At 40.6% G+C, this 12,298-nt stretch overlaps 1 protein-coding gene across 4 annotated transcripts in view; it reads right to left on the reverse strand.

Moving 5' to 3' along the window:
• SLAIN2 (SLAIN motif family member 2) overlaps positions 1-12,042 on the reverse strand; it is a 34,975-nt gene extending 22,933 nt beyond the window's left edge. For 2 of the 4 annotated variants that reach the window (XM_032224009.1, XM_032224006.1), the window contains exons 1-5: positions 11,526-12,041; positions 6,010-6,158; positions 5,231-5,395; positions 4,419-4,577; positions 1,534-1,893 (exon numbers count right to left, since the gene is read on the reverse strand). In XM_032224009.1, coding sequence (XP_032079900.1) covers positions 1,534-1,893; positions 4,419-4,577; positions 5,231-5,395; positions 6,010-6,158; positions 11,526-11,965 — 1,273 coding nt within the window. In that variant the 5' untranslated portion in view covers positions 11,966-12,041. Of the gene's footprint in view, positions 1-1,533; positions 1,894-4,418; positions 4,578-5,230; positions 5,396-6,009; positions 6,159-11,525 lie in introns of all 4 variants that reach the window. The other 2 variants (XM_032224008.1, XM_032224007.1) reach the window with 2 other exon arrangements.
• Between the last annotated feature and the right edge of the window lie 256 nt (positions 12,043-12,298).

Below are 12,298 nucleotides of genomic sequence, written 5' to 3' on the forward strand. Positions count from 1 at the left end.
ATCTCCAAGACAAAAAAAATACATTTTCAAAATGCCAATATCTCTTTGGTTGATAAGGATGATAGAATTCTTTCATTCAACTTTCTCAGGTCTTAAGTCTACCTGGTAACTAACATTCAGCTTGCCAACAAAACAGTTAGCTGGGATTTCATTTTCTGCAGAGGATATACAGAACGAAAGAAAGCTTTAAAGCAAGCGATGAAAGGCAGCAAACAGGAAGATGAAATGCAATCGTTTTTAAACAGTGCTATACGATGTGCAGTCTGGATAGGTTCTCTTTCACAAAGCAGGATTAGCAATGCAACATGCCTTAAGAGATTTAAGAAGAACTGGGAAGCGGCAGGAACATCCAACAACAACAGAAAAATAACCGTGTTGAGTCTGCTTGTGGTCTCTTAGCAACAGTTTAGTTTACACATCACATTGAATTCCATAGGAAAAAAGAGGCTAACTTTTAAAGGAAAATGTTAACAGAAAAACCATCCTAATTATTTTTCTTCTTGTGCTGTAATGAGATTATTAGGCAATATATATAGCTCACCCTCTAACAGTATCTTTCTACTTTGAAAAAAAAAACTATTTAGTTTCTGGATACAGTATTTTTCCTTCAGGTATAACACATATACGACTAGATCTTAGAAACAGATACAAGAAGAAAATGAATTAAATCCCAGTATATCAAAATCTCAGTTGTTCTTTTAAAATGTGTATTTTCTTCCCCCTTCCATATATTCTCATGAGTCCAGTGACTTTGTTCCGTTTATTTCAAACTAATGGTGACTGATTCGATTCAAAGGGCAACAAATCATTTTACTTTGTGGCATGTAGTATTTAGATTTTTTTTCTCAAGTAAACAGTTCTGGCTTCATCCATCAAGGAAGTTAAGTTTGAAGCTAAGAATGAGCACTTTATTTTTTAAAAAATAATGGCAGATAACCTACCATGCAAGGAATAATTGAAAACTGAAAATTGAATACATGCATACTTACAGAAAAGGAAATTTACTTTTCCTTTCTCGTATATATTTGCTAAGAATAATTAATCCTATTTGCGATAGCTCAGCATCTCAAAGAGTTTTTTTTAATATGACATATCTTTAAAGCTATTACATCTTTGAAGCAACTATTTTCATTTTACTATTAATTCTATGGCCTTTAGGGGAAAACATTACAATAATCGTTTGTCACTATTTTGACCTGGTTAACCTTATTTTTCCCCTAATGGACATTCTTGATGGAATTCTCAATATGAGAATTTGAAAAATTACATGGCCACAAAACAAAATTATTTTCAGAGCTTATGGATTTCGAATCATCCTAATGAGAGAGAAAAAAACCCAACCCTATCACAAAACTTATTTTATCTTTCCTTGTATCTTTAGTTGGAAGGCAAATGCATGGCACGCTTTTAATTTTATGATATTTGAATAATTTACAGGGCTGCTGATTTCACACCCTGAGTTTTAAATGCTCCCAAACAACTGGGGGTACACACCCACGTTCCATACGCACAACTGAAAACAAAGTCTTTTACCTTCATTTTTGACAGTGGTGGTTTGCAAATCAGGCGGATGTCCTTGAAGTGAAAGGCGGGGTTGCTGCAGGCGGCTAAGCATGGGCTGAGGTGACACTCTGCTGTACTCTATTCCTCGAGCAGGGGACCGAGACCTGGGAGAATTCCTCGGGGACTGTTTTGGTGAAGGTCGGGGTGAATTGCGGGGTGATGGAGAGAACCTATTCATAGCTGGGTGCACTGCATGGTGGCAGCTGTCTTCTTCGTCTTCTAAGCTCTGGGCATCAAGTTCCTGGTCGCTAAACGTTCCACGCCGCATAGAACTACACGAAGAACCAGAGCTACGCCGAGAAGTAGTTGCTGCATATTCTTGCCGAAGACCTAAGGAGAAGAAAGAATATTGCCTAAAGTACAATCCCCTTTTTGATTATTACAGACAAAGGAACATGTCACAAATCAACAATTCCCGTGCTGATGTTTGACCCTGTTACACAATTCAACAGGGGCTGTTTTCACGGCAGAAATGTCACTGAATGTATCTCAACTTTTCCAGTAATGGCGGTACATGTCATTGCTGAAGGCGTTGAAGAATCTGGTAAGGAAATATGTCTGAAGCACAGGTGTCAAACTCGATCACGTCACTTGATGTATCGCTCCGTTTTTTGGCTTTGTGGAGCTAGGGTGGGCGTGGCCTGTACATGATACATCTGGCCCGCGGGCTGCCAGTTTGACACCCTTGGTCTGAAGCAATGGCCCAATGGAGCATGGGATATCTACAATTAACGAAAGTTAAGTTACGCCCCAGGTATCCTAGATCCTAGACCTTAGCATCCAGGATTCAGACAAGATTTGAAAGCAAATGATAAGCATGGACTAGCAATGTGGATTTGACATCACTTCCAAATTTATCATTTTAACCAATAATATGTTTTTTCTTGTCAATATTTAACCACACTTTATTAGGCCAGCTCTTCATAAACTCAGAAATCAAATGTTTCACAGCTTCCACAGCAGCAGATGGAAAGACAAAGCTAGGCATTATTCACATCTTAATGACACGCCAGGCCAAATGGCTACAATATGCCTTCACGTTATCCAGCCAGAAAACAACACACATTTGATTGTTATGCCCACATCTCAAACCAGAATCTGTTGGCAGTATTAACTGTATGCTACAATATACTGAAAGATTAATTCTGTAGAGAAATTGTATTACAGGACCGCTGAGCTAAACAGGAATGTAATAAAGAGACACAAACAAAAGCTGGAGAATATCTACTGGCAAAATGTAAATAGAAGAGAATAGAATTCTTTATTGGCCAAGTGGGATCGGACACGCAAGGGATTTGTCCCTATTGCATACACTCACAGTGTACATATAAACAGCAAGTAATAGGTCATGTCATAATTAGAATCATTAATCATAAGTTACAACCACTGATAAATCATAAGAAACCAATAGAAGATAGCAGGAAAGGTGAGAATGAGACAGTACCAAGTATTCAGCAGAGTTGTGGCACAGGGGAAAAACTATCTTTATGTCTACCCTGTTTCCCTGAAAATAAGACCTTCCCGGATAATAAGCCCAATCGGGCTTTTGAGCGCATGCGTTAAAATATGCCCTCCATCCCCCAAATATTGTAACACAGTAGCAGCCATGAGGTGCCCACACTCGCTGCCTCCTGCATCTCGAAAATAATAAGACCTCCCCCAAAATAAGACCAAGCGCTTATTTCAGGGGTCAAAAGAAAATAAGACCCTGTCTTGTTTTTGGGGAATCATGGTACTGAAGTTACAGTAAATCAGAGGGGATATTGGGGATGAATCAATAAGGCTTATAACCACAAGAGTTCTGCATACATAGTAGTAGTTATTTTGGCATACAATGCCCTATAGTGGCATCCTGAGGGGAGACGTTGAAATAGATTATCTCAGGATGTGAGGGGTCTGTAGATATTTTCTCAGCCCTCTTTTTGACTCGTGCAATATAAAGATCCTAATTTTAACATGTTATAACGTACTTTCTTCTATGGGGGGTGGGGGAGAGGGGACATTTTGCAGGAATTGTCCAATTCCTGTCCCTCTTCCTTTTGGCTTTAGATTAGGTTGGACCACGCTATAATTACAATGCCAAAGTAATTGATATTATAATTGATACATTTTTCTCCAAGGAATATGCGGCTTTACATTTTATCTAGCAGACATAATAATGAAGATAGGTTTATAGTGAAGTTTGCATTAAGGAACAAAATTTTAGTTGAAATATTCCCCCAAGTCCCTTGTTTTATTCTGGGTAACTTACTAAAGGCACTAAACACAAAGTCACAACCTTTTATAAAACTAGTTTCAGTTATGTGGCCTTGATGGCAATCACTGATGGAAAATTGTTCTGTAAATCCAAATTGAACTCGTGCCTGGTAATGCTGTCCCCAATGCATCTCTCTAAGAGGACTGTAACCAAGAAACATAAAGATTATAGTATTAACTCTGATTTAATTCCCAGTCTGTCACAGAAAGGTAACAACGTAATGGTAGCTTATATAGAGAGTTTTCCATCCTTCTTGGTAAATGTACTGGGAGATAGAGGTGGCGCTTTCCCACTTCACTACCGGTTTATAACCGCAGCACTATAGCAATTATTTAAAATTGCATCTAGAAAGAGTTGCTACGCGGAAACAAAAATGGTCACATTTTAGTGTTGAATATTTCCGTATTTTTATGTTCACCTCTTAGTCTTTCCTATTATTTTCCAATTCTTTTCACTGATATATTTCTCAAACCTTTTTGTTTCTTAACATGTGGCATTCATGTGGAATCCCTGACGTTTACCAACAAAAGCAAACATGTTAAAAATAACAGTAAAAAAACCTCCGATTTTTATTTGTTATGATGTGAAAACTACTTACTCTCTTCTTGCATTCGGGCTAAAATCTGCACATCAGTTAAGTCATTTAGTTTGTAATTAGATCCTATTGAGTCTTCGTCCATTTCTGAAGCACTTAATTCACTGTCTATTGAGGATTGTGGACTGAGTGGAGGATTTCGATCAGAAGTTTTGAAATGACCTATAAGAAAAGAAAAACAAATTAATACATAAAGACATCCCTATCATCCCTAACACTGAAGGCAGAAAGAAAAATTTTCCAAGAATTCAAATACGTTGAGAAAACTTGTTTTTCTTTGAGTTAGGTACCGATCCATCTACAAGGTGCTGGATTTAAGTGAACTTCTAAATATTGAAACTCTTAAAGTGCTTTAAAGGAAAGCTGAAACAATTCTTTATTGTTTAGACTTCTGCAACTCTCCATTCACCACTTTCATAATAATTGTATCTTAATTTCAATTTTTTGCTATTAAGGAAAAATAATTCTGGCACTCAAAATTGTACCTCCATTGCAAAAGATGAATTTATAAATGCCAAACAGAATAAATGTAAAAATAATTTTAATGCGTTTTAGCATACCTTGACCAGGATTTGGGCATACTGTGGTCAGTAGGAAGTTGACTAGATGAAGGAAGGAAGGAAGGAAGGAAGGAAGGAAGGAAGGAAGGAAGGAAGGAAGGAAGGAAGGAAGGAAGGAAGGAAGGAAGGAAGGAAGGAAGGAAAGGAAAGGAAAGGAAAGGAAGGAAGGAAATGTACAAAGCAATATAAGGATTACAACTCATAATTATTCAGACATCATGTCTATCATGTGCCTCTTAGATCTGAGGCTCTTACCTGAGTTGTTAGGATAGATGAGCTGTTTTACTAAAGGACCTTTCGATGGTGTAGGGGAAGGAGAATTGAAGTTAGTGCTGTAGGGACTGCCAGCACTGTGGCTGTAGGAGTTTGTGTAATTGACAGTGTTGAATGGATTATTGTACAGGCTGTGTCTCTTGAGAGCTGTGTGAAAAAACAGAAAAGAAAATTCATATACTGTTTCACAACACTTAAAATTGCATTTCTGATTTTAATACCATATGAGGTACAGAAAGTGGGTACAAAGTAGAATAAGTTTTTTTTTTAAAAAAAATCTCTTCACCTTGTTAATAACATAAGCTCTATACAGTACAATCCCATTAATATTTTTTTATTTTTAAATTAAATTTAGCAAACACTAATATTAAATTTTGATAATATAACAATTCAGAAAATGATAATCTCATCACTCATTTCAGTTATTTAATATTTCTGAAACATTTTTTTTGCAAAAAATAATCGCGGATTATTATTTTACATGCCATTTCTCAGATACCAATTCATATAAAATAAAATGATACTGTGCAAAACAGCTTGCCATGCTGGTGTACTTATTAGACAATAACTATGACATAGCTGGACGCTTGTCTCCCCTGAATTTTTTTAATAGAAGAAAGCATATAATAATTTTCCTATTAATGTAAATTGGATTTGAACCAGGCCAACTTTCACTGGAACATAACTATTTTTTTTAAATAGTCTATTAAAATACTACCTGTTTAAAGCAAGTTAACTTAAAAAAAAATTCAGAAGCTCACCTGACATGGTTTGTTCAAGCCTATGGATCAGTGACTTTTTAGCACATTCAATGTCTGGAGTTGGATAATCCAGTATTTGCCTGCACCAAACGAGCGGACTCATTGATTTTTGCACCGGAGTCACTTTCTTCTTTGGTGACATATACAACCTGGTGGAAATTAAAACACACAAACTTTACATAGGGATATACAGTCAAATTAGAACTTCAGTATATTGCTCTTTTTAACCAAAAAGCACAGGACAACACAGTTTTCTATTAAGTGCATTTTTTTCTCAGCATGCTGGAAATTGAGAAACTGCCTTTCCCTGATTGAAGGCGCCCACTTAACCCAGATAATGCCTTCATGGGATCTTCAGATACCAAGGGAAGGGAACCTAAAGGCAGGTGCTCTTCGTAGGGCTCCCCTCTGGGGCACATGATTTTCGGATGCAATCAGAGTCCCACTACTTATACTCCAGTCTTCTAGAGAGCTGTAAAGATCCAGCTCTTGGGGAATTGATTCCGGAACCATCACATAGCTTTTAGCTTCATTAACGTACTACAAAGTTTTTATTTTATTTTATACTGCTTAGTTGGAACTTAGTTGGAACTGTCAAAAGAGTTCATACAACGAAACAGCCTCTTAAATACCCACCAGCCTTTTCTGCGCGTAAGGAAACACTCAGAAATGATATGGTTTAGGAAACTGAGGTGGGATGGGTAGGAAACTTTACTAAGAAGGAGCTCTTGTCCATTTTTCCGTGTGTGTGTGTGTGTGTGTGTGTGAGAGAGAGAGAGAGAGAGAGAGAGGGAGGGAGGGAGGGAGGGAGGGAGGGAGGGAGGGAGGGAGAGAGAGAGAGAGAGAGAGAGAGAGAGAGAGAGAGAGAGAGAATCTTCCAACATGCAGGGAAGTTTTGCTTTGTGAAGAAGGCATGGGAGCTGAAAGATGACATTACGAAAAGGGGAAGTTAAAGTCAAACAGTAGAACTCTAAAATCAAGCTTACACAAATACACCGAAAGCCCAAATAATTTGACTTGCATTGAAAACTGTTTGTAAAATAAACAGCAAGATAAAATATTATATTGAAGTATTTTAATACTTTAAACATTTCAGGGATTGACACTAAAGCTTCAATAGTGTTTTCAGATAGTTTACGAAACACATTCAGCATCTATAGAATGGGCAGGTACTTAACGAACAGTTTTAAAAATATGTTTAAAGTCTCAGTTAATAAAAATGTCTTTAGTTGGACCTTAGGTTAGAAAAATAAAAAACCCAAAATCAGTCATGCTATTCCAAAGAGTCTATTCCAAGGCAACACTTATACATTTCAATAATGAGTCGGGAAAAACTAACATAGGAAAAAGAATTACAAGAACTGTATACATTGTTCACTGAAAATGTGGGCATAAACAATTACTACAGAATTGCTATTCTGTATTCTGCATTATATTTGTAACTTTTTGTCATTCATTCTACAATTGTAACTAGTTATGAATGAAATATAAATTCCACATATTTAACACCTATATAACAATAGCACTTAAGACTTATATACTGCTTTACAGTGCTTTATGCACTAAGCACTTTACAGAGTCAGCCTATTGCCCCCAACAAGCTGGGTCCTCATATGCACACTTTATGGGGACGTGATGGCTCAGTGGCTAAGAATCTGAGTTCGAGACCTGAGCGCCACGTGATGGGGCGAGCACCCATTCTTGCCTCAACTCCTGCCCATCTAGCAGTTCAAAAGCATGTAAATGTAAGTAGATAAACAGGTACCACTTGGGTGGGAAGGTAACAGTGTTCTGTGTTTCACTGCATGTTCTGCATTGCAGTGTAATGTCTTGATGACTATGGAAACATCTCAGGACAACACTCGCTGTCTCAGTTAAGAAACAGACGTGAGCACCACCCCTTAGAGTCGGACATTACTGGACAGGGAAACCTTTATGTGTACTTTAAACGGACACAGTATATATCAATATTTAAAGTTTTCAATTGGATAAATAACCTTGCTTCTTATTTATTAATTTATCTAGGTTGGATTGACACAGGGGTGTCAAACTCAAGGCCCGCAGACCAGATACAGCCCTGGAAATAGTGAAGAACCAGCCCAGCTCACGAAGGCCGCAGGAAGCACCCCCAACTCCATTTTCACTGGCAGAGGGCGGCAGGAGGCCGTTGCAGCTGAAACGGAGCTCGGGAGCCCAATCCGACACGAGTTGACATCGAGCTGGCCACACCCACCCTGGCCACGCCCATCCCGACCCCCTAAGGTCAAACACAACCATGATGCAGCCCTCATTGAAATTGACTTTTGACATCCCTGCTGTGCTGGACTATGAAAACAATAAAACAGCATGCCACAGCCATATTATTGTCAAAATAACTTCACTGATTTAAACATGAATTGATGAAAAGTTGATTAAGGAAATAATGCATTTTGGAAAATAGTTCATCAACTTTTTTTCCATTATCAAAACACTGGAAATTATCTACAGGAGAGTGTAAATAGCTCAATAGCAAAATATCATCAGGCTGTGGAGGGAAAAATGACACTTTTTATAAAGTTTTGCTGTGCTTCAGAGAAGAGAATGAATAGTGAAATGAATCAAACATGTGGAAAAGAGTTAAACCAATTCAGCAGCTAATGACCTCAGGATAATATTTATACTCGGAAATTTTATTCTGCTTATTTGAGAATACTGAGTTAAGTACATACATGATTGTACCATCAAAGAAAAATAAATTTAAAATGAGTTTACCTGTGTTGAGTTCACAATTATTAAATTAGCCTAATGAATCACACTGCAGATGAATGAGATAGAAGTTCCCATGCTTTTAAATATATGCTTGAATATATATATTTTAATTACTTAAATGTACTTGGGCTCTGCCTGTCAAGAATGAAGTAAATATAATGCATGGGAGGGAGGAGAAGCATTTACAGTACTCAATCATACAAATAATACTTATAAAAGGACAAAATCGCTCCACACCCCAATTTTAAGTGGAGAAGTCTTGATCTGTTCATTTAAACTACCACAATTAAATGACATCATGCATCCTTAATATACCATCTCTTATTCTATTATCTAATTGTGGCACTACTGAACACATCCACCCTGACTCACTATAATAGTAAAATAATTGAAATGTACCTTGTTATTTGTGTGTGTGTGTGAGAGAGACTATGTATAGAAGGCAATATACAAGCAAATATAAGGTGAAAGAGAATTGAGAGAGAATTCAAGAAACCTTATTGACTATTAGCTTTTCTTGCTGATGTGTTTTCCAGAACTTTATGGCACATTCTATATTCCTTTCAAGTATTGTTCTATAATGCAACATCACCTCCCCCCCCAACTTTGGTGTCTTTTCAAGAGATAGGATTCTTTTCAAGATAGGATTCTAATCCCACAGCAAGTCCCTAAACTAGCAACTTTAAGGCTGAGAGAAAAAGACACTGAAGGACACAATGATCTAATTCAATCTTTTTTCAAAATTGGCAATTTAAAGACCATTAAGAGTTCAACTCCCAGAACTGAAAAAACACTGATCTAATTCACCCCAAGCCAACCCATCCAATTGTCCAACCAGAGTTAGATCATACAAACCTCACCAGTTCTAAACATCTGGTCTGAATTTGCCATTACTCATATGTGTGAGATATTGGAATGAGAAAAGGCGCAGCCCATCCTCTCCAAACCCCAGTGTAGAAATAGGCCGATTCAAGGCATCACCCAACACAATTGTGTCTTTTCCCAGTTAACAAGAGAGTGTCAAGGCCCAGCAAAGGATATTCCCCAAACCATCTTTCTTGCTCCTCTTAAGCACATGTGCAAAGAAGGGAAAGGGTGTGGGGAGATTCCTTATGGAAAACCCTTGTAGGGAGATTCCCAGCTTTGGGGAACCTTGCTCCCCACAGGGATACCTAGAGTTAGCCAGTCTTCAAGGGTCTTCCAATATTTGAGGTAGGAGGATCTTTCCTTCCTTCCTTCTTCTATTCATCTCCTTCTTTCTATCCGTCCTTCCTTCCTCTATTTATCTCCTTCCTTTTATACCTGTCCTTCCTACCTTCATCTATTCTCCTTTCTACCCATCTCCTTCTTTCCTTTATTCACCTCTTTTTTATATGTGTCCTTCCCACCTTCATCTATTCATCTCTTTCCTTCTATCCATGCTCTTCCTTCTTTCTTTCCTTCCTTCATCTATTCATCTCCTTCCTTCTACCAATCTCCTTCCTTCCTTCCTTTATTCACCTCCTTCCTTTTATATGTGTCCTTTCTACCTTCATCTATTCATCTCTTTCCTTCTATCCATGCTCTTCCTTCCTTCCTTCATCTATTCATTTCCTTCTTTCTACCCATCTCTCTTCTTCCTTCCTTCCTCTATTTATCTCCTTTCTTTTATACCTATGCTTCCTTCCATCATCTATTAATCTCCTTCCTTCCTTCTTTCCTTTATTCATCTCCTTCCTTTTATATGTGTCCTTCCTAACTTCATCTATTCATCTCTTTCCTTCTATCCATGTTCTTTCTTCCTTCTTTCCTTCCTTCATCTATTCATTTCCTTCTTTCTATCCATCTTTCTTCTTCCTTCCTTCCTCTATTTATCTCCTTTCTTTTATACCCATCCTTCTTTCCTTCGTTCATCTATTCATCTCCTTCCTTCTATCCATGTTCTTCCTTCCTTCTTTCCTTCATTCATCTATTCATCTCCTTCCTTCTACCAATCTCCTTCCTTCCTTTTTTCATCTCCTTCCTTTTATATGTGTCCTTCCTACCTTCATCTATTCATCTCCTTCCTTCTATCCATGTTCTTCCTTCCTTCTTTCCTTCATTCATCTATTCATCTCCTTCCTTCTACCCATCTCCTTCCTTCCTTTATTCACCTCCTTCCTTTTATATGTCCTTCCTACCTTCATCTATTCATCTCTTTCCTTCTATCCATGTTCTTCCTTCCTTCTTTACTACATCTATTCATCTCCTTCCTTCCTTCCTTCCTTCCTTTATTCACCTCCTTCCTTTTATATGTGTCCTTCCTACCTTCATCTATTCATCTCTTTCCTTCTATCCATGTTCTTCCTTCCTTCTTTCCTTCCTTCATCTATTTATCTCCTTCCTTCTACCCATCTCCTTCCTTCCTTCCTTCCTTCGTTCATCTATTCATCTCATCTCCTTCCTTCTATCCATGTTCTTCCTTCTTTCTTTCCTTCTACCCATCTCTCCTTCCTTCCTTCCTTCCTTCCTTCCTTCCTTCCTTCCTTCCTTCCTTCCTTCCTTCCTTCACCTCCTTCCTTTTATATGTGTCCTTCCTACCTTCATCTATTCATCTCTTTCCTTCTATCCATGTTCTTCCTTTCTTCTTTCCTTCCTTCATCTATTTATCTCCTTCCTTCTACCCAAGTCCGTCCTTCCTTCCCTCCATCTCCTTCCCTTCCTTCCCGGTTCAGGTGTGGCGGCCTCCCTCCCCGCAGCGCTACCCCCCCAGCCATATCGGCCCCAGCCGCCCTCCTCCTCCTCCTCACCAGCCCGTCTCGTCCTCTTCGCAGCCGGCCAGCCGCTCCAGCTCGTCGGGCCTCAGCGGCTCCACCTCGTCTAGCAGGCCGCTCTTCTCGGCGGCGCCCCGCACCGCCGCGCCCCGCTCCCCGTCCGCGGGAGGCCGCCGCGGCCCGGCCTTGGAGTTGAGGCCGCGGCTGTCGGGCCCCAGGGGCGACGCCGAGGGGGACGGCGAGAGCTGGGCGGCGGGGGGCGTCAAGAGCAGCGGCGGCGGCGGCGGCGGCGTGCAGGCGCCCGACCCTCCTCCGCCTCCTCCGCCGCCGCTGAGGAGCCGCTTGGGGCTGCCGCCGGGCGCCCCGGCCGCGCTGCGGATGCGGAGCTGCTCGTTCTGCTTCTCCAGCTTCTTCACCAGCTCCTGCAGCTTCCGCACTTCGGCGTCGGCGTTCACGTTGGAGTTGATGTCCTCCATGGCGCCGCCGGCCTGTTGTCAGGCGGCGCCTGCCGCTCCTCAGAGGCCAGAGGCCGCCCGCTCGCCGAGGCCGACGGGCCCCCCCTACACGGCCGGGCGGGGAAGCGCAGCCTCGACGCTCCTGCCTCCGCCTCCGCCTCGTCGGTTGGCGGCGCCGGGCCCGCCTCAGCTGCGGCCCCGCGCGCCGCGGAAGGGAACCGACACGTAGATCCGGCCGCGGGGCCTGCCTCAGCCCCCCGGGGGGAAGGAGGGAGGCCGGTCGTCGGCCGGACAATCGGGAGGTGGGGCGTTTTCTCCCTGGAAACCCCCGCGGATGGGTGCCCGTCCGTGGCT

The sequence above is a fragment of the Thamnophis elegans genome, chromosome 9 (genome assembly GCF_009769535.1).
Source record: "Thamnophis elegans isolate rThaEle1 chromosome 9, rThaEle1.pri, whole genome shotgun sequence".
NCBI classification, from domain to species: domain Eukaryota; kingdom Metazoa; phylum Chordata; class Lepidosauria; order Squamata; family Colubridae; genus Thamnophis; species Thamnophis elegans.